The sequence below is a fragment of the Ranitomeya variabilis genome, chromosome 4 (assembly GCF_051348905.1).
Source record: "Ranitomeya variabilis isolate aRanVar5 chromosome 4, aRanVar5.hap1, whole genome shotgun sequence".
Lineage (NCBI taxonomy): Eukaryota > Metazoa > Chordata > Amphibia > Anura > Dendrobatidae > Ranitomeya > Ranitomeya variabilis.
The window spans coordinates 204,248,624-204,271,970 of record NC_135235.1 but is presented as its reverse complement, the minus strand read 5'-3'; the positions used below and the strand labels follow the sequence as shown (position 1 = coordinate 204,271,970).

Sequence of the window (23,347 nt, the reverse complement as noted above, 5' to 3'; positions counted from 1 at the left end):
TAGTTTGGGGGCTTTATCCCATGAGACAGAAGCCTCATCTTCAAAAGGGTATTTTCTTTTAATAGAGGGAACCGATGCGTTTTTCCTTTCCGGTTTCTCCCACTCCTTTTTAATTAATGCTTGTATATTTTCATTAAGGGGGAACACCTTACGCTTTTTCTGGGATAGCCCCCCAAACATAATGTCCTGCACAGTTTTGTCAGGACGAGGGTCCAGCACCCCCATTGTTGATCTTACCGCCTTGACAAGGCTATCAACCTCATCTAGGGGGAAACTATGACGACCTCCACTCTCATTATCCAAAGAAGAAAATGAGGAATCTTGCGTATCTGAGTTCTTAGGGTACCGTCTCACAGTGGCACTTTGGTCGCTACGACGGTACGATCCGTGACGTTCCAGCGATATCCACACGATATCGCTGTGTCTGACACGCAGCAGCGATCAGGGACCCCGCTGAGAATCGTACGTCGTAGCAGATCGTTTGGAACTTTATTTCGTCGCTGGATCTCCCGCTGTCATCGCTGGATCGGTGTGTGTGACACCGATCCAGCGATGCGTTCGCTTGTAACCAGGGTAAACATCGGGTTACTAAGTGCAGGGCCGCGCTTAGTAACCCGATGTTTACCCTGGTTACCATTGTAAATGTAAAAAAAAAACAAAAAACAGTACATACTCACATTCCGGTGTCCGTCAGGTCCCCTGCCGTCAGCTTCCCGCACTGACTGTGAGCGCCCGATGTTTACCCTGGTTACCCGGGGACTTCGGCATCGTTGGTCGCTGGAGAGCGGTCTGTGTGACAGCTCCCCAGCGACCACACAACGACTTACCAACGATCACGGCCAGGTCGTATCGCTGGTCGTGATCGTTGGTAAATCGTTTAGTGTAACGGTACCCTTACTCTCGGAGCTGGAAGGGTCAGAATTCTCAAGGGGAATAGGTTGTTTCCTACTAGCACCCTTTCCACTTTTAAGGGAGTTAAACACAGTCTCGACCTCCGATTTAATTACAGATCATAATTCTGAGGCGAAGTTTGGGGTCTCCTCACAGAGGACTCGTTCTATACAGGAGTTACATAGCTTTTTATCCCACGTCTGTGGCAGAGCTTTTTCACATAAAGGGCAGGCTCTATGTTTCATCTTCCCCGTTCTCTTCCTTGCCTAAGATAAATAGAGAAGGGGAACCCCAATTACAAAAAAAAGGGAACTTTCACGAAGATCACTCACCAATCTGACGCAGCCACAGGTACCGTCTCTGGAGGAGGGGTAGGATCCTGAGATGCGTGATCCGTGGGTGGCAGCTGATTTACCACGCTGGAGTTTTTACTACGCTGCGTGGAATGGCTACCAGACCGAGAACTTCGGTTGTCTGCAGAAGTCCGCTTTTTCTGGACATCCGATTTCTGCCGATGGCGTTGCTGCTGCTGCTGCTGCTGCTGTGGCGGCGGCTGGAGCTGCTGATCGCTGTCCTCCATGGTATTACCCTGGAACAGCATGCAGCAAGGAGCCTCCATGTGCATCTTCCATATAAAGGTTGCTTATCCCCTCCCCCTGTGGCTGCTAGATAGAGGAAGCGTCTCTCTTTTTTTTCATTAGCGCACTACTGCGCATGTGCCCGCAGCCAGCAACCCGGAAATGAAGAACTCCGGTTCTGGGGCAACGCCATCTTGGTGCAGTCAGTCACCACAGCGCCCCTGAACCAGAAGCTCTCTTACCACTTCCGGTGCAGCGCCATCTTGGAAATCCGGCGTGTGCGTGGCAGAGCGCTGAAGCCCCTGACTCCTATCCGGAGCGGCGGCTGCGCTTCCCCCTGCTCACACTTCCAGGCCCATCGGTCGTAGCTGTGGCGGCTTCGGATACCGGACCAGCCGTGGCAGGGGCGTCCCCGCTGCCAGAACTCGGACTGGCCGGCTCCGGATCCTCGTCGGTCGGTCTTCATACAGGTACCGTCCAAGAAGGTTCCCCGTCAGGGACAGGAAACCAAACTGATGCAGGGGAGAGGTACCGCCCTTTTATCCTGTAGGTTTCCTGTCCCTGAAGGGCGGATCCCCTCTCTCTGGTAGTGCTGTCATGGGCGACTGAGAAATACTTATTTTATGCAATAAAATGCAATTTAATCATGTAAAAATCATACAATGTGATTTTCTGGATTTTATTTTTAGATTCTGTCTCTCACAGGTGAAGTGTACCTACAATAAAAATTGCAGACCTCTTCATTCTATGTAGGTGGGGAAACTTGTAAAGTTTGAATAAGAGGCAGATGTGTAGTATCCTTCTTCAGCAGCCACTACAAGTAGACGACCATCTCCACAAGTAAGTACTTCCGGCCAGTGGCTGCCACCACAGACACGACAGACACAACAACTGATTGGCGGGGAGTGCCGGGTGCCAAACCCCGGCTGATCAGACAATGATAACCTATCCTAAGGACAGGCCTTCAATGTGAAAGTAGTGGACAGCCCCTTTAAGGATTACACATTTCCTTTGTATTTTAGGCAAGAAAATTAATAAAATATATATTCATATTTTACATTTAAAAATTACAAAAAGAAAAATGGGCCAATGCAAAAGTTTGTCCACCCTTGGACATTTGTGTGCTCGGATAACTTTGACCAAGGTTTCAGACCTTAATTAACCTGCAGTCATGGGTTCTTCGAAGGAGCTGCCTAGCACTCTGAAAATGAAAATGGTGGAGGCCAACAAATCAGGAGAAGTAGTGAAGTATATCGTGGCACTGCTGTGTCGGTGCTCAAGATAGGTTTCCCACACCAGTAAGTCTATAATAAATAAATAACTTGGCACTCAACTGATGATAGGTGGTGATATAAAGAAATTAATATTTATTACTTGAATAGCAGTCCAGTTTAAACGTTTCGGTCAATCATTAGACCTTCTTCAGTAAACCGACTGCTTATATGACGGCAGGTGTAGACTATCATTAAGTGTAGACTGGGTCCTATGATGGAATTTCATGCGGACCGGTCAAAGAACAACGTATACATCTAGTGTTCTGAAATTATAGTGGAACTCAAAGCTGTCATCTATCATATAGACCTAATGTATGTTGCTCGAACGAAAGCAAACAATTGAGTATATGCACTGAAATTTCAGGAACAGGGAAATGCCCAACGAAATGGCAAAGAATGAGCTGAATCAAATGCACCCAGGTGGGGAACGCTGGTGCAGTGATGTGTGATCTATTGTGATTTCACGGAATGGGCATGCTTGTAAAGTCTGCTCCGGTATAGAAGGGGCAGATGGTGTACATCAACGCGGTGTCCGCCGCTGGTTGAGTCATTTCATGGAAGAGTCATCAGAAGAAATCCTCTCCTGCGTTCTCACCATAAAATTCAGCGTCAGAAGTATTCAAAATAATGTCTAAACAAGCCTGATGCATTTTGAAAACAAGTCCTGTGGACCGATGAGGTTAAAATAGAACTCTTTGCCCACAATGATCAAAAGGTAGGTGTGGAGAAAAATGGGCACAGAATCATATTTATTTTTTTTCTAATATATATACAGTGGCATGTAAAAGTTGGTGTTATGTTTGCATCAAGAATTGGCTGACATTTCATTGAATCAATTCTTCCTTCTACCTATGAAATGTTCCCTGTGCCATTGGCTGCAACACAACCCCAAAGCATGATTGATCCACCCCCATGCTTAGTGGTAGGCGAGATGTTCTTTTCCTAAAATTCTATGTCCTTTTTTCTCCACACATACCTTTGATCATTGTAGCCATAGAGTTCTATTTTAACCTAACCTATATAATTTTTTTTCTTTTAATGAAATATTAACCACATTTTAAGTTTTTTTTTTTTTTGTTTCTGCTTGAAACTAACATTTTAACAATTTGTACTTCATACTATAATGGTACAGAATTACAGTATGTAGAAAATTAATCTTAAAGCTGAATTTATAATTCCTCCTAAATTTCCCATTGTGAAGCTACAATTTACATTTCGGTCAGCCCAATAGAAATGAATGGAAGCGGCAGGGGGAATGAGTTATTAGCGCTCCTTTCAGACTGTAGAAACTGGCGGACCTCAGGACACGTGTACTTTAAGCATGTGGCTCCCATGGCACACCATGAGGTTGAATAAAAAACATTTTGATTAAAGAAACCTTTGCTGCAGAAGAGGATGTTTCTCACCAAGCCTGGATGCTTCATAGGCTGAACCCCTGCTGGGTAACGAGGAACATTAGGACATCGGTGGTAATGAGTCACAGCTCTGCTGCCCGACATACCAGTGATCATTTACTGGGGCTATAATATTGCAGGACGCCCTATAGATTCATCATTAATGGCTTACTTTACAGATCTAGTAAAATTTTCATCTTACCTGGAATGTGTCATCAGTACATGACCCTATATTTTGTATTAAGACATCTAATGAGCGTGTGCAAAGGTCATTGTGAAGGGAGGAGGAGCAGGTGAGCTGTGACATCGCTTATTCTGATTGGTTGATCCTAAGACATCACCTATGTATAGCGATTCTAATCTGTCATTGTAATCCTGTCTGTGATGATAATGAGCCTGCTGAAACGGATAGGAAGTATGAGTCTAAAAATCACCCCAGTGGCCAGTGTGAAAATTGCAAGGCTGGATCCTACACATCAATTTGCACCAACTCTACTCTCTAGCTTTTCAGACCAAAGCTGCTATCTTTTCCAATTAATTTTTTATATATTAAAGGGACTGCAAAGGGCTGCCGATCGGTTGGAGGTCCAAATCTTGAGGACCCCACTGTTCAATCAAAGCCATGCACTGAAGTGCACAGCTCCTGCATAAGTGGTGTAAGGGTTCATGGGCCCGTACACCACTCGAATAGAGAAGTGTCTGAGAGCAGCTCATGCAAAAGTTAGGGGATTTGAGCGATCGTAGAGGTCTGAGAACCCAGATCCTTACTAAATCAGCAGCAATTTGCAGTCTCTATAATATTTGGAAATGATAGTTACTCTTTAGAGGATAACTGTCACTTAATTTTTTTTTCATTACTCAATAGTGCGCATAAAAATAAGCAACTCTGTAATATATCTTATCAGAGAAATCTGTTTATTTCACCTCCTGGACTGATCTTTCACCCTCAAATCATGAGTGAAATATGTATACACTGAAGACAGAGTTTCCCATTAAATAGATAACGTATGACAGTTGGTGCTTTTAAAATTCTATCGAGGAGGGAGGCGCTAGAGGCGGACATAGACATTCTGCTGCAAGTTCTCCAGAAATGACAGTTACACTATCTTTTTATTTATTTTTACATAGAATTAAACTATAACTGTCTTTTCAGGAGAACTTGCAGCAGAATGTCTGTGTCTGCCTCTAGCGCCTCCCTCCTCCATAGAAAGTTCAGGAGAACTTGCAGCAGAATGTCTGTCTGCCTTTAGTTCCTCCTTCCTACATAGGAACTGACAGTTGGTGCTTTTAAAATTCTATGTAGGAAGGAGGATTTAGAAGCAGACACAAGTATTTTGCTGCAAGTTCTCCTAAAATGACAGTTACAGTTAAAATCTATGCAAAAAAGTTAGTGTAACTGTCATTTCAGGAGAACTTGCAGGAGAATGCTGGTGTTTGCCTTTAGCTCTCCCTTCCTACATAGAACTTTAGAAGCACCAAATGTCAGTTACTATGTATGAAGGAGCAGCTAGAGGCAGACACAGATATTCTGCTGCAAGTTCTCCTGAAATGACAGGAACAGTTTAAATCTATGTAAAAAAATAAATAAAAAAATTAAAACATTAAAGTGTAACCGTCATTTCAGGAGAACTTGCAGCAAAATACTTGTGTCTGCCTCTAAATCTTCCTTCCTGCATAGAATTTTAAAAGCACCAACTGTCAGTTCCTATGTAGGAAGGAGAAACTAAGGCAGCCACAGACATTCTGCTGCAAGTTCTCCTGAAATAACAGTTATAGTTTAAATCTGTGTGTAAAAAAAAAAAAAGTTGGTGTGGAGAACTTGCAGCAGAATATCTGTGTCTGCCTGTAGATCCTCCTTCCTACATAGAATTTTAAAAGCACCAACTGTCAGTTACTATGTATGAAGGATTGGCTAGAGGCAGACACAGATATTCTGCTGCAAGTTCTCCTAAAATGACAGTTACAGGTTAAATCTATGTAAGAAAATAAATAAAAAGTTAGAGTGTATCTGTCATTTCAGGAGAACTGAAGGATGTCTGTGCTTCTACCTCCTCCCTCATCACTCCATAGAATAGTATACGCACCAACTGTCATCTCCTATCTCTATAGTGAGAGTCTGGCTTCACTGAATACATATTTTACTCCTGATTTAGCAGATTTCTCGGATAAGATATATTAGAAAGTTGTTTATTTTCATCTGTATTATTGATATATGAAATAAAAATTAAGACGACGGTCATTCTTAAAGGGTGGGTCTACCTCACTTTTTAAGTAAAAAAAAAAAAAAAGCCATAATGTACAACACACAAAAGTTCATAGATGTGCAGGCCTGGGTTGGGAGGGAGATAACCCCATACAAGAGTAAAAGTGGCAGGTTGTTATCTAAACTGCCTGCGTATTTCTGCACACAGGGAATGACGTAGGGACGAACGGCCGTGAAATAAATTAAAATACTGTACTAAGGAACTGCTATAAAAGCTGTAAAAAAATTTTAAAAAAAACCCCTCGGCTTTCTTCACGCTCAGTGCTTCATTCACCATTTAAATAACTGGATCCAGGATAAGGCAATTCAATCTCCCTGGCCGGCACGCCAAACTAAGCAGAGTCATTACCATTCCGAGCACACAAGACTGCTAACCTAATCTTCCCACGTACTCCATATTCAGGTCTAGGGAGGACACAATGGAGACTGTGCCTACAGCACTATTTTTAGTCCGCCGTGTCCCCGGCCTCCAGTCCGGGATATCAGACTGATCAGACTGGTGGAAACACGTTCGTTTCATTGATTATTACTCTAATATGGATAAAAAAATGTGACAATCAGGTCTCTTTGCAGGCTGCTGATACTAAATATTGCGACTTAAAGCCAAAGTATAAGCCCTCACTGGTCTCAAAGAACGGTAGAAAATTATTAAACTGCTGAAATAATTTATACCCGAATGCAATAAGGAGATGAATATTATGGTCAGGGTTCACTGAAGGCCCAAACATATTAAATGGGTCTGGCCAGATCAAGATCTCCAGATGAGGAAACCCAGGCTAAAAAAAAATTAAAATTATATATTGTAATCATAAAAAAGGAACAATATAGTGTCCTAAATAATACTGCTATACTTAGCCTTGAATAATAGTGCCATATAGAGCACATGTCAGAGATTTTCAAGCCAAAGTCAGAGGCATGTTATTAGCTCCTGCTGTGTATCACCTAGAAGAAAGAAGGCGGCTCCCCAGGGGATTTTGCTTCTACCATTCTCCCTATAACTCTTTCCTGGTGTTTGTACACCCCAACTCTAGTCCGAGATAGAGAGGAAGAAAATCTATGTTGTCAATCACACCCATTTCCCATTAATTTCTAACTTGTTTTTCCCAGCAATATCACTTTGGTATCAACTTATATCATGATCCATCATCTCTAATGTTGGAAACACGATTTTAGGGGTTTTTAAACCTTCATCTGGAAGAAAAATATCCTTTTTCTTCCCTTTCATCCAAATTCCATTATTCACCCTAAAAAAAATCTGCTAAAATCCCATCTTGGTCAAGTTAGGATAGTCTACCAGGTCACTGAGGGATCAGATTACAGCTGCCTAATCATTTCTATGGAGAGAAGATGGGCAGCAGAGGATGAGGCTAAATAATTATTAGTATTAATTATTGTTAATATTCATTTACAATTCACAGCTATACAGCTAAGTATTGCTGTATAATGTCCTTAATGTGGCTGCTGCTTCTGAACATAGAGACAAGAGAGTAGGAATCCCTCATATGTCCATGTACTTTCTATAGGAGACATAATAGCAGCTAGTCTCCACCAACTAGCTCAGAGACAACAGAAAATTAGACAAAGATTCTGCAGTGTTCCTCTCTACAAACAACCCTGAATGTAGCAGCCAGACTTATCCTGTCCAGCAGCTACACTGATGCTTCCACCCTGTGCCAGTCATTGCACTGGTTGGCCATTGTATCTAGAATACAATTTAAGCATCTCATTCTGCCCTACAAAGATTTCTATGGTGTAGCACCACCCTACAGAGTATTCCTTTCTTTCTATAAATTATCTACAAAAATGACATCCCCCAATTTTTTTAGAGGATCCCAAACACTTTTCTCAAGCTGTCCCAGTTTTCTGGATTGCACTACCCCAGACAATCCGGTTAATTCCCAAGAGCCACATTTTAATGATTATCTAAAAACACATATTTTCAAGCATTTAGTATGAAGAATGGCTGGAACGTTTTACGAAGCATACATTTCCAAATTCGGTGTCGCCCGATTGTAAGCTCCTAAGATCCTCCCAACGCCTCTTCTATGAATTGTTGAATGGTGTGCTACTATGTAATAGGAGTTGGAATTAAATAATCTATCAGAAGTCTGAGAAGCCAGAACTTGCTAGATTTTCTTTTAAAGTTTACCAAAATCAGTCCTTGCCGTACTTCTAGCATCCCAGAAGATCAGGATGAACAGTGCCGTAGGTCCTTCTTTACAAAAAGCTCATCGAAAGTGGAAAACAATTAAAGGTATGTGATCGTCATCAATGGAAAGAAGAAGGCAAGGATATAGGACTGACGCTACAGTGTCACATTTCTAGGAAAAAAATCCTACATCTGAAATCACTGATGAGGATCAATACATAAACTGCTCTCTCATCGGCCAGGCATTCTGCCACTCGCTACCTTCTCTCTATCCATCACTTTACACAGCACACTTGTCACATAAATATGTAATGAGAGTAAAATACCTCTGTTCTCGAGAATCCATGCTTAATCTTTCTCCAATACATCTTATATATACATATATTACAGAACGCCCCGAACCCCATCTCATTCAACTCAAAAATAAAGCCTCACGGTATTCTCTTGCTTTCTTAGCCGATTTATATCTATGTTGAACTTTGATGTGGTCATAAATCAGCTTAGAAGAAAGTTCAGGAGAAGAGAGACAAGTGTTACAAATCTGATGAGCTCATTCTGCAGCCAGTTACGGTAAGTACGGTGATACATAGAAGCTGTAGAAAGCAAATAATTTTTTTTAAAATGAGCAGTTTATTTTTTTAAATTATTTTTCTTAATCAAGTACAAATGTCTCATCAGGTGAGAAAAAAATGTAATAAAAAATTATTTTAAGACTCAAAGAAGGACGTGATCCTAGATATTTGAGTTCTCACCTGTGGAAGGGCAATGTTTAGCTGCCGTTGAAGAGATTCCTTCTCGTGACCCAGTTCCCGAAGCCGTAGCTGGGCGGTGGCCAGGCTCTCCTGAGTCTCCCGCAGAGTCTCAAGCAACCTCTCCCTCTCGTTTAGCATGTTGACCATAAGCTGCTCAAAGTTTGCATCGTCGGAGCTGTAGGTCGAACCCCGACGGTTGTCCTCGTTGATGGTGGGCATCACTTCGCACATCATCTTGGCAGCTTTAGGTTACTCAATATATAGACCAGAAAAAAAGAAGGCACCAGGAGGGGGCTATAAATCCAGGCAGGAAGAGGGGTACAGACGTGGCACAGGAATGGATCCACTTGTCTACATATCAAAATTGGGCATCCATGTGTATGAAGAACATGCGTAGCGTCCCGGCTTGAAGCATCTTTAATCACAAAAAAAAAAAAGAAGAGGATTTCCAATTAAGTCATTACTTGGAGATATATGGACCAAGTCAAAAAGTCAGGACTGTCTTCATATTAGTCACCAATCGTTAAGGATGGACACACCACCTAGAATAAAAAGACACAGATCTTAGAAACACAAAGCTCAAGAAGGCTACCGCCTCCCAATAAAGAGCGTTATTTACAAACATGGGTAAAGGTGTATGCAAATTAGCATTCCTCCAAAAGGAACAAAGCTATCATGATTGGCTGACATATGCTAGCATTCTTCTTCCTAGAAGAGAGCTAATTTGCATACTTAAAAAAGTACAAAAGTGAAACGTAGAATAAAAATATATTAGAAGAGAAAAAATAACATTTACAATAAAATTATGTTTTATGGAATAAAAAAATAAATTTCGTGCCACCATTTTCTGAGACTCGAAACTTTTTTTATTGTTAAATCGACGGAGCTTGCTTTTTGCATGCTGAACTTACACTTTCACTGATCCCATTGTTGGATACATACAAAATATTGATCACTTTTTATTGGATTTTTTTTTATTGTTTTTTTTTTTTTTTGGGGGGGGGGGGAGGAGACTGCGATGCGTGAAAGAATGAAAATCTGGAGTTTTTGTCTTGTTTTTTTGCAGCGTTCAGCATACGTTTTAAATAATTTCAGATTTTGATAGGCTAAACTTTTATGGAAGCGGTGATGCCAAAAGTTTCTATTATTATTTTTTTATTGCCAAACCGAGAACAGGAGAAGGGGAGGGATGATTTAAACACATATTATATACCTATATTATATATATATATATATACACACACCCACACACGGTATATGTATATGTAACGCAGGGGTGTGCAAAGGGGGATAATCGAGTTGCACTTTGCAGCTCCATTCCATTAGTTTACATCCGGCCGCCCCAGAAGTAGCTGATCGGTGGTGTTGCCGGGGGTCCGACCCCCTCAGATCTCATATCCCATAGATGGGTCATCAATATTTTGTGCCCAGACAACAATTATTGAAACAAAATGTAAAAAAAATTACAAATTTGCAAATAGTTGGAAGGCGCACACTGTAGAACTTTGGCAGCCAAGTTTTTCTTGTCTGGGAAGACGGTGACTTTTGAGGCTCTTCTCATTTTGCTGCTCGTATTTCATCACCGGAGCGATAGTGAAGCCTGGGAATTGCTGCAATTAGAACCCCACCCTGATCCGCACGGCAGGCAGACGGGAGGGCTCCACCTTGCCTCACCCCTAGTTTCTCTCTGCGTAACACGTGACGATGCGAGACTTCACAACACTCCCTTGGTGTTTTATAGTAAAAACAAAAAACAATCTGAATTTTGTTTTGGCAGTAAAAGCAGAAAAACAGGATGAGCGAAGCACATTGGGCACCATCCTAATTATCTACCCATTAATATAACGTCTGATAATATAAACTTTTGCCCCGTGTATCGTAAAATGACATCACACAGAATTATCTATGTAAAATGCAACATCGCTATCCAATGATGACATCACGATATTGAATTATTTAAAGGTCTCGCTATCCTGATTGCTAGGGGTTGGAAAAGCCAGAAGTACTTATACGAGTCGTGGGGTCAATAGAAATGTACCAACTCTAGCAGGTTTTTTTTAAACTATTAGTAAAGTGGATGTCCAGCCTTGGGGTCCAAGACTTGTGGGTCCAGACTTGTGAATCCCTACAGTGCGCAGTGTGTGCGCTGTCAGGATTCTGCAGTGCGATTTGCATACATGTTGTCACATGCCAACTAGACGTGCACAGCCTCGATCAATACACGTCTAGTCGGAATGTGACCGAAGTGTGCAAATCGCATACTTGCGCTCACATGCCCATCTACTCCCGATGTTGGAACTGGAAAATCTTAACAACACATATGAGGATTCACAAGTCTGCAGTCACACAGAGTGACTGCAGAATTGACATCCAAGCATAGAAAACCCGTTCGTAATGCCGGTGTCTCTGCACACTGCATCCCCCTCACCGCAGCAGGACGTCGATATACTCACCACCGTGGTCGCCCAAATGCGTCTTCTGCTCCAGGTCTCGCCGCACGGCTGCTTCACCAGGGCATGTGCACGCCACGCAGGTCTCCTAGCAGAGCACTTAGCGCGTGCACACCTGATATGTCCCCAGCCAATAGATGGGAGGCACTTAGTATTTAAGGTACCTTCACCTGTTGGAAGGTACCTGAGCAAAATATTATCTTAAGTGTTTCTCAACCTACAATTCCACTGTCAGGTTTCTATCACTGCACTCATCCTGTGTTCCAGTACCTGCATAGTCTGAACGAGTCTCTACACCAGTTTCCTATCCTGTCAATACCAGTATCAGTCTGTCTAAACTAGCATCGGAATCCGGACTGCAAGTTTGCTCCTGGGTTCCTATTCCATGAGGTCATCTGCTACGGTTCTGGGGTCACTCCTGGAGTAGAGCCTGGCAGCCAACTGTGGCTCAAGTCTAACTCCATCATCTTCGGCTCTAGTGGAGAACCAGGTAGTCGCTTAGTCACACCCCTCCAGGCTCTCCCCGATCCATGACATAGTGGGTCCACACCCACCAGGGAGACACCCTTTAATATTGTTTAAAGGGTACCAGTCATTAGATTAATGCTGCCCGAATAACAGGGTGCATGAAGCACAGCAAGGTATGTTGCACTCTAAAACACTGCAACGTTTCAGAGAAAGCATAGCTTGAAAACTCGGCCATGGAGTACCGTAATAGGGAGAGACCTGTCAATATGCTGGAGCGCAGTGGGGTGAAGCTGGTTGGGAATTATGGGAAGAGACTTGGCCAGTCTGATGACATCCCCGGACGACTTCTCCCCGCCCAGCTCTAGTTGATTGACAGGTCTCTCCCTATGACTAGTAGTCATCGGACTAGTCTCATCTTTCCCTATAGTCCATGGCTGGTTGTTCAATCAATGTTTTCTCTGAACCACAGCAACATTTCAGACAAAACCATACCTGTTTGCTATCGTGCAGTCGGGCTCTGACTCATGCTGCCCTTGGTTTGGGTTCCCTTTAGTCTATTAACTTTCATAGTAAGTTAGAAATGTTAATAGAGATGAGCAATTTGATTTGTGCGGAGATCTGCTCTGCGCCGGTCCGGCATAGTGTCTGGTCCTCAATGGATGCCGAACGTAACTTCTGCACCCAACATTATTTACTCCATAGGTGGACATACAGCATAATTGACTAAACCTGTACAGGGGCCCAAGAGGCAAGGGGGCCACTATCACCTTTAAAGCATTCTAATGAGTAATTGGACTGCAGAGGGCTCATATATTGTTCTTTAGTCTGTGTCGTCCAGTGGTTTATTCCTTTAGGTCTCATGGTGTCGTGATGTTGCCGGTCATAGTAAGTGCCAGTGGTGCCAAGTGCAAGTGGTTCAGGAGTGAAGACTGGCTGGATGCTGGACAAGGATAGCACGAATCGAATTGATCATCTCTAGTTAATAATAGAAAATAGGAAAGTGGGGACCCAACTCCAGACATGGGCTAACTGCTTTGAATATGTCTATAAGGCAATTAGCTCACATTGGGGTCTTCCGATCAGACCACAGTCCATATTTTGGAGATGTGTGAAACCGGCACTATTCTGAGGGTAAAAAAAAAAATAGTGGGGGGTCAGATCCTTGGCGATTTAACTCTAGAGCCAAGAATGAGAAAATCCCTTTAAATCTGTAAAAGTGGAGGAGGATTTCTGACTAGCCTAGCTGTGAAGAGATAGTGTAGTCAAGTTGGAGCCACCCACCACTGGTCTATCCCAGAGTAGTACTGGCACTATTACAACTTGATCTCCATTAATAAATAACATACTAGTATCTACAAATCATTTTAATGATTCCTCCACTCCAAAATGTCTCCCTTCCGTGGAACTCACTGCCTTCTACCTGTTGCCAAATGTCTATAGCAGCAGAGACACCAAGGCGCATTACTGGAAGTAAGGGCAGAACCTTGCCTCAGATCCTTCTTCCCTATCAATCTGCATATAGGCGGGCTTTCAGATTAGGGCAGGCAAGGCATTGGACAATAGGAGGGACAAGGAAAGGGGCGTTCCAGCACCTACAGTACTGGCAGAATGCTGATGTAGAGAACAGCCCCTTTCGAAATGACAAAGTACAAAGCAGGATAATTGATGCAGTTCTTGGACATATTAGACAGATGTGAACAATAGCTTGTTTGGAGGATGAGGATCATGTTTTCTCGACAGGTTTGGTGTGAAAATAGAGGCGAGCTGCTTTAATTCATGGCCAATTCCAATCTATTTTTCTAAGGAATAAGCTGTTTCCTGCCTGATGTCACAACAAGTGCATGGATAATAATAGGAATGGCTGTCGTCCCTTTTACACATTCAGTTATATGCCTCATAAATATATCATCGCTACGCTATGCTGCAGTAACACAACATAAAAAGGTGATGAGTATTATACGCGGTGTGCTGGGAGTGGCAATAAATCCGCCGAGAACAAACCAATACTTAAGTGAAGCTTTATATTGTTTATATGGCATCATGGACTCCGACAGATCTACCTCGGCAGCTGTAAGAAGGGCTCATACTATCCGGAGTGGACCTTATAAATTGCTTACTGATCATCCTGAGCCTGTGGGTTCCTGTAAAATTATTTTAGATAGGACATTTCTAGTTTTGTTTTTATAGATGAAATGTTCTTTAGTCTCATACTGGGCAAGCCACGGGTGAGAACAAACGATTTCCTTTTTCACGGATCTAGTGATAGTTTTGGGATGTCCTGTCTGTTTATCGGCAGAATAAACAGGAAAAAAAAAAGATAAAAAAATAAACAGAAATTACGCAAGTATCTACACATAACGTCTGGTGCCTGCCCGAAACACGTTGTCATAAGTAATTTTAATTGCTGGAGATCGGACTTGGGGCACCAAGGTTCCGTTGAGCTCTTCATGATACAAGATTCAAGATCTGGGGGGGGGAGGGTCAGGAAAGATTATTTTGTAAAAAGGAATGGGTGACTTGGATCAAGTCCAAAAGTTCTAAAAAAAAAAAATAATAATAATAAAAACAACCTAAAGTTCTGCCTATCCAAAAGCACAACCGAGCATCTTACCGACTATCTGAAAACATGTCCAAACATCTCACCTTGGTGGGAGGCCACTCTGTTTTTTTCTTGCTCTTACTTTTACATTTAAAAAAGTTTTTAAAAATTTGCCCAATTTTCTTTTAGCCGACCAGGGGCAAAAACTTTCATTTACTGACATTTTTGTTTAATGTGGAAAAACGAGAGAATTGGAGTGGTTACTCGGGGTGCAAGTCATGTTCCACGTCTCATCTGCTAGTTGGTCATCGACTGTCCATCTCAGTCTATAATTTAGGTGGATTATTTTAGAATTTCTAAATGTATTTTCTACCCCCGAGAGGATACCCGAATCTGATAAACACGTCGTGCCACAACTATTCTTCGAAGTTGGCAAGATATCGAAAAAAGTGCCCCAATAACAAAACATACTTAGACATAATAACAACTCAAAAATTGCCAACTTTGCGGAGACTTTCCTAATTTTTGGGCATGAAAAGGTATCAAACACTGAGGACTCAATTCTAAATATTTTTCTAATTTGTGGGCAAATTTAAGGGACATCCCAAGCCCAAAAAGTGGGATTTGCTATAATGCCACCCAAGAATGGAAGGCCTCCTTGGAGTTAAATTACAGCTGGACTTAAGTGACTACTCAACCAAGAACAAAGAACCAACCACTGTTCCATCTATCGAGAGATGGTCAATCAGTAACCACAAGTACGTGACTTCTTCAGAGCGGACTGGTAAAAAAAAACAAAAACAAAAACAAGAAGAGCCAATGGACAAAGGATGCGTTAAAGCCCATGGAAAATCTCAAGGAATTGGTGCACACAACCAGGTCTTCGTGTACTTTTGTAGACCTGGTTTGCTTCTTCTAAGACAAAAACTGTCATTCTGGGAACTACGTACCAAAATGCGTGGGGCTTGATACAAACTAAAAAAATCAAGTGTCAGGAGATGATTTCGGACCCAAGGTCTCTTCCATACCAACAAAAGTAGCTTTAATATAGAGGTATATTTACAATGGGGCACATCGAGAAGGGCTGAAGCCCATGTTGGTTACTTATATTTGGAAAACTTTTTTTTTTAACACTGATCTGAATTCCGATGAGCAAAGTTTTCATGAATGAAAAATTGGAAGACAAGGTCTCCTATTCTACTGAAGTGAACCAGCCCTTTTTTCTATTTTTTGCATATATGCCCCCAAAAATGTGATAATATGACATAATAATGACATCCGGGTGTTCATTTTATTACATTCTCAGGTCTTTAGCTCTATTAATTAAAACTAGCCCCTAATGACTAAAAAAAAAAAGAAAAATATAATAAGATAAATAAAAATAATTCGATTATGATTGGTGATAACAAAATGGAACAGATCGGCTTTTTTTTTACAGCCGTTTATTTACAAGGGAATGGCGCAGCCTCCTCCAATATAATTAACTCCTCACCAAATGCAGCCGTTCTAATTACTGTAATTGTTAATTAGAGATGCTCAAAAGTTCTTTTCTTACCACACATAGAGGGAATCAGGGCAGCATTTCATACGCCCTCGGAAAGTGCTGCCAGCTCTCAGCCCTGTCTTGCCTTCCTCCGCATCTGCGCGTTACATTTCCACCTGCTTTAAAAAGCAGAAATAGTGTCATTTAGGAACGGCATCTATCAAACGTGAAGCCGTAACCCGTGGAGTTAGGAGGGTCAGAACCAGTCTTCCGTACGGATCGTCGGGCGAGATGATGGTGCGAAGAAAAATCCAAAATTCTGAGAATGACACATCAATGTGTCACAGATAGACATCTTGGCCTAGATTGGAGGAACGCGCCTGTTTCTGAGGCTGATCTGATTTGATCCAACGCAGCAAGTAGTGCAGTTACTGCAGAAAATCTTGGGTAGATGAACGGTCAATCAATGGCGCTGACGTTGACACTCACTGCCATTAAATCGAGTGGGTTCAATTTTTCAAATGAAATTGTCTAGGGCGTTCCGGCCAAAAGCAATGTTTCACCGTGATCCTTTCCGTCATATAAATCAGGTAGAGTTTATTTAATTGCTAAACCATTATCCCTAGGACATAACATATTGCTGGAAAACAGAAAAACCCTTGGATCATCACACTCAGGGGTGGACATATCATTGGTGCTGCCGCATAGGGGACCAGGAGGTAAAGGGGTCACTACTGCCTCCAAAGCAGGTGGAGTTTTGCATTATGATGAGCTGTTGGCCTGCAGAGGTGTAAGAGGGTGTGCTGTAGAAAATGAGATTCCTCAGAGCTATGGCATTTGTGACCATAGACTGCCACCTATTGCCCAAATGGAACCCGGCGGAACCAATAAGAGAGGGAAGTGTTTCGCGAAGGAAGAGTCTAGATGGAGTACCAGGTAAGGTGACATTCGTGAAGCAGTTTCCTGATACAAAAGGCCGGAGTGGCAAGGAAGGAGCAGATTTGGCGACAATGAGTGAGCGCAGCAGGATGTGTGCTCGGAAAGATGTTAAAAAACGCACTTAAGAGGACCAGAACCCTGGGCTGCTGTGTGCGCGTGAGCAAGATATAGACTGCGCAGGCAAGATCAATGGACCAGACCATGCTGCTGGTCAAGACCTGACTCCATCTCTGCGCCAGGCAAGATCCATGGATCACACTACGCCGTGCAAGACCCGAGGCCCAGCCATCATCTGTCTGGACCCAACAGATGACCATCACAGGTTAAATACTGAAGAGCTGGTGAGGACCTGTGTCCGGAAGTGAACGTCTGCGGCATTGACCAGGAAGTACGAGTGAATCGGGCCGACACTTCCGACATTGACGTACAATACAGAGATCAGTCTGGGGTGGTGCAACAGAAGGGTTGGAGACCGGCTCGTGTGTGGGAGACCGGCTCGTGTGTGTGGGAGACCGGCTCGTGTGTGTGGGAGACCGGCTCGTGTGTGTGGGAGACCGGCTAGTGTGTGCGGGAGACCGGCTAGTGTGTGGGAGACTGGCTAGTGTGTGGGAGACCGGCAAGTGTGCGGGAGGACCAGAGAGCCTTGGTTGACTTCATTAGAAGGACTTATGGCCTAGCGGGAAGAACTGAAGACCCCTACTAGGGCCTGGAACATAAAAGGGGACTAATGCAGCGGCACCCTTATCCCTCTAGTTATACGACGATGTGGTGACCTCGCTCTGCAAGAGTTACATCGTATTAATAACCACCATGTTGATATTGTATACTGAATATTGTACTCTGAATAATCCCTGCCTTCCCCGATTTACTCCTGGTTCAAATCACGTCCTTCGTATATTTGTACTTGGGGAATAAATAGATAAGTGGGTAACTTCCGCCTTGTCCTTGTCTGCGTACTGCAGCCAGTGACCTGTTTACAGAGGGCCCATATACTGTTCTTGCACAGAGTTCCACAACTGTCTGTGTCCGCCGGTATGCACACTTGTGGGGGTGTATCCATGTAAATCAGCGTTCAGATATCCAATAGATACAACCCCAACCTCCTCCTAAATGACGATGCACAGCAAATCGCAAAAAGTTTTCATAGTTGTCAAGAGTTCTGCAAATTGGATAGCAAAGGCAGAAGAAACCCATCTGACAAGTGGCCATTTTAGGGCAATCCTTCGCGGGGAACGTGAAACTTAAACGTGGTTTTCCAGTTTCGAAAAACCCAAATTCCTAGGTGCAGCATGATTAATAAAAACTGTCCCTTATTCACTCTCCCTGGGTCCACTGCTCCTGCTATTGACTGCAGAAAATACGACAGCGCTGCAGACAATAACTGAGGTCTGTTTGTGCAGAGAGGGTGAGCTTATTGATTTCCTGCAGCGCTGTAAATGTGACATCAGTGTTGCAGATCATAACAGATGATGGAAGAAGAGGCGGATATTCAACACTGGACCTGGGGAGGGTGAGCAATTTTATTTTTTTTTATACAAACTGCAGCCAGGGAACAAGGTCTTTCCCAAACCAGAAAATATTTTCAAAATATCCAAAACATTTTGACATTTTGGTGTTTTCAAAAGGAATTTTCTCCACGTCATATGATTTATAAAAAAAATAAATACAATAAAATCGAGAAATCTGAGAGTAGTCTTGAAAAAAAAAGATTATGAAGCAGCAACAAGACTGGAAGTACTTGATAAAATACGGTTTTAGGGAAATCCATAGATGGAAATTCCCTACTAGATCTTCAATGTTCCGTCAGTTAGAGAAATCTAAAGCCTATCTGAACTATCATGGGAACTCCCAATTCCTTGACGCATCCATATTATTTTAGGATATTAAATGTTTGCTCATCAATATCAGACCGGTGAGGGTCCGACTCTCGTTGCAGTACCTGGCCGCGGCCACTACCCAGTTGACGGAGCTATAGCTACAGCTCCAAAATTCCTAACGTCTGGCCATTGCCAGCACCAGGAACAGCTGATTTCTCAGGGTGCTGAGCATTGGACCCCCACCAATCTGATACTGATGACCTATCATCAATATAAAAGTAGTGGATCAACCCTTTAATGGTCATACAAACCAAATCAATGGTGATCCTGAAGGTGAAAGCATAGGAGATTTCAGTGGAGTGCAACATTTACGGTTTGTTTTTTCTTTTGGTTCTAGTTGCAAAGTTCCATTGGGGGCAAACAGTAAAAACCGGTCTTGCTACAGCCAGCGATAGATAGCCACCCACCAAGTGGATAAACCTTCAAACTCATGGAAAAGGTAAGGAATTAGGACTAAATCCAATAGGGTTCTTTTAGAATTTCTAGAAAATCATTTAGGAACCAAAGTTGGACTGAAAGTGCTAGGAGGACAACCTGCCACCCATAAAGGACTGACAAAAAAAAAAAAAAAAAATCTATCGAGGAGTCGATATGTTCTTCTGGCTAATAATACAGAAATCTGTAATCTACAATGCCACCATTTGTTGAATTCTTCTACAGCGCCTCCATAGGGGAACTATAGCATTACATGGTATGGGCTGAAAATAATGGGCGGTCCATATAATGAATGGTTGTGTTGGCTCAATGGAAAAAGATTTTTTTGGTAGTTTCCAGATCGCAGCTGGTCACTGGCTTCCAGGTCGCAGCTGGTCACTGGCTTCCAGGTCGCAGCTGGACACTGGTTTCCAGGTCGCAGCTGGACACTGGCTTCCAGGTCGCAGCTGGACACTGGCTTCCAGGTCGCAGCTGGACACTGGCTTCCAGGTCGCAGCTGGACACTGGCTTCCAGGTTGCGTCACTGGCTTCCAGGTTGCAGCTGGACACTGGCTTCCAGGTTGCAGCTGGACACTGGCTTCCAGGTTGCAGCTGGACACTGGCTTCCAGGTCGCAGCTGGACACTGGCTTCCAGGTCGCAGCTGGACACTGGCTTCCAGGTTGCAGCTGGACACTGGCTTCCAGGTCGCAGCTGGTCACTGGCTTCCAGGTCGCAGCTGGACACTGGCTTCCAGGTCGCAGCTGGACACTGGCTTCCAGGTTGCGTCACTGGCTTCCAGGTTGCAGCTGGACACTGGCTTCCAGGTTGCAGCTGGACACTGGCTTCCAGGTTGCAGCTGGACACTGGCTTCCAGGTCGCAGCTGGACACTGGCTTCCAGGTTGCAGCTGGACACTGGCTTCCAGGTTGCAGCTGGACACTTGCTTCCAGATTTTAGTTGGTCACTTCCAGGTTTAGAAAGACACTGACTAATTATCCTGGGTCCTATAGGATTTTCACTGTTGCGGCGTGACGCAAGCCAAGGTTGATGTCAAATAGGAGGCGGTTCTCAGGGCTTCCACCGAGTGGCTACAGATTATTGACATGGCCGCTGGACTGGCTATGGCATTCGATTCGCACCATCCCTGGATCACAATGTAAAGTGCCCCGTAGCATAGCTATTAGATCAGAAAAGTCTAGAGGTTTGCCAATAACATGCACCAATACACAGCTTAAAAAGCCATTAAAATTATGGATCGGAAGACTTTTAGAAACGCAAATAATTTCTTTACAACGAATAGCGTGGAAATAATACAATTTGCTGCTTGTCAAAGAAGTTTTCTAATTTTGGAAAAACACTGCTCAATGGATGCATTTGTTTTTTCAAAACTGGCCTTACACATCCTCCCCAGGTCCAAGTGCTGAGCATCTGATGTATTTTATTGTCTGCAGCGTTGATGTCACATCGATAGCTCCGAGCTGACTGTCTGACATCACATGGACGTCACTTCTGCCAATGACACCAGGAGCAGCGGCAGAAATTAAACTTTGGGCCAGGGGAGGGTGAGTAAAGCAAAATGGAGGGGGGGGGGTAAATGTAGCCAGGGCACAGTTTTCTGACACCAAAAAAACAGGAGATCGGTGGGTGAAGCAGTTCTGAACCGGTCTGGAAGTGGACGACCCCTTTAAATAACATTTCCAGCTAATACAGAAGTCATTTCTTCCTGTTGTGCGGCTACCAGTGGTCGTCCTGAGGCTGCTCCCTGGTGAGTGCATGCAGAAATCCATAAGTGATCGACAACTCTTACGAGTAACATAATGGGGACTATACCGGTTGTCAACAAGTCTATCCAGAAACCAATCTGGTTGGACAAGGATTTTTTGACGACTCTTCAATACGGCCAGAAAATATATAAGATGCGAATGTAAAGTGAGACATCTGTTCTACAATAACCGTATACACAAACACTTCTATAAAAACACCCATCAAGCTTGTAATTTCTGCCATAAAAACCCAGAATCATTTGCTTCTCCCAATAAATACTCATTTACCATCAAAGAAATGCAAAATTACATACGTATGACACCTCCCCGTCTAACCCCGCCATGTTGCATTAACCCTATAGTAATGGTCTTAAAGGGATACAGCCGCTTCAAAGCCCAAAGCAGCCATATTGGACGCAACTTGGCAGGGGGATGGTTAAAATGAACACTCACTAATCCGGAAGGAGGAAAAATAAAAAATACATATAGAGAAAGCAATGCAGGCAGCGCTTACATCCTGACAGTGCACGGTGACCCTACCACATTCTGCTGCTTCCATCTCAAGTGTGATATATGACGAGCCGCTTTCTTTCCCATCCCCCCTTTTTTTTCCATCCATAGCCCAGGGAAGGAAGGAGCAGTGCACTGGGGGTTTCCATAGGGGGCTGAGGAGGTGTAAAGGGAATTGTGGCAAAGCATAGGATCATAAAAAAAAGGGCTAAGCAGAAATGGTGCATGGCCAGGAATGGTCCGTCGCCAAAACACTTCTCAGCAGCCAAAAGCAGATTTGCAAGCATTCAGAAAAAAAATAAATAAATAAATAAAAAAATGATGACAGATTTGCCATTCTATAGAATACAATGGAAGAATTAGCCTCCAATTATCTGGATATAATAATATCCACCTTGGGCAAAAATGTATTCCATGAACCTAGTCCTGTATCTAAACGCTGTGGACTCCTGAAATCTGTCTGCCGTAAAAAAACGAAAAAATTATTATTACACAGGACAGTTGTGAAAAAGTCTGTGACAAACCCAACTATTACGCAAGAAGGCAAAGAATAATATCCTGATGAACTAAGTTTGGGGGGCCGGAGACCCTCGGCCGCCTGGATAACGGCGTTTGCACTCACACCGTAAATACTGCATATTTTTGGAATAAGTGATATTTTATGAACCTTAATTTTTTTTTAACCAAGGTATTAGTAAAGGCATTTTCCCCATAATCTGGGACTAGTAAAGCAATTAACTATCTCAATTTGGAATGGAGTAGTAGCGTGCATGCTCCATGTAAACTCTTCCAGAACGGGGGGCTCGGAACACCCTGATCTGGTGACCGGGGGCGATTCCAGGGATCATTCACTCATCTCTTTCATTGTCGGATAAGATTTGCCATTCAGGGTTCTAGGAAAGTTGGGTGACAAATCTGAATAAAGGCTAAAAAAAAGGCATCGATACCCGAGCAATGCAAAAATGGGAGCCATATGTATCTATAATAAGTGCAGGGAAATGACGGCATCCAATCACTAATCTGCTGATAATGGGCACATAGTAACGGTACGTCACATACAAGTGCTGGCAGCTGTAGGGAACGCAGGGTCATCGTAGGTAATCCCGGCGTCCATGGACTACAGAGCAAAATTAAATCAGAGCGTTGATATCCAGATTGAAATAAATGGCAGCGATCGATGGAGGAGGGGAGGGCCCGTTCTCTTTCATAGAATGCAATTTTCTAGCATCGCCCATTGATGAAATATGGTGCTAACAGACGGCCGGTGTGAGGCCTTCGTCTTCTTCTTCTCCCTCCTCCTGCAGTCATTTTTTCACAGCCATATGCTTGGCAAATAATAATCCATTTATATTATACTAAGGTCCGGATAAAAATAAGTTCCCTTCCAGACTGCCAGTTTATACATACTTGGATGCAAGTGCAAAAGGGACCACAGGGGTGCAAGATTCGGAGACGCCCGGGAGGTTAGATTTGGGTTAGGACAACCCCGGAAAACCCATTTATTAGGATAGATAAAAGGCACGTAGAAAAGAAAAATTGGGCCTCATTCAGACCCCCATTTTTTTTTTGCGCATTTTTGTGCGTCAAGGATTTTTAGCAATTT

The 23,347-nt window shown here is 43.2% G+C and overlaps 1 protein-coding gene across 9 annotated transcripts in view; it reads right to left on the bottom strand.

Moving 5' to 3' along the window:
- PPFIA3 (PPFI scaffold protein A3) overlaps nt 1-23,347 on the bottom strand; it is a 123,159-nt gene that overhangs the window by 94,093 nt on the left and 5,719 nt on the right. For 8 of the 9 annotated variants that reach the window (XM_077259706.1, XM_077259712.1, XM_077259710.1 and 5 more), the window contains exon 2: nt 9,302-9,843. In XM_077259706.1, the coding sequence (XP_077115821.1) occupies nt 9,302-9,535 (234 nt within the window). In that variant the 5' untranslated portion in view covers nt 9,536-9,843. The remainder of the gene's footprint in view (nt 1-9,301; nt 9,844-23,347) is intronic. The other variant, XM_077259708.1, reaches the window with a different exon arrangement.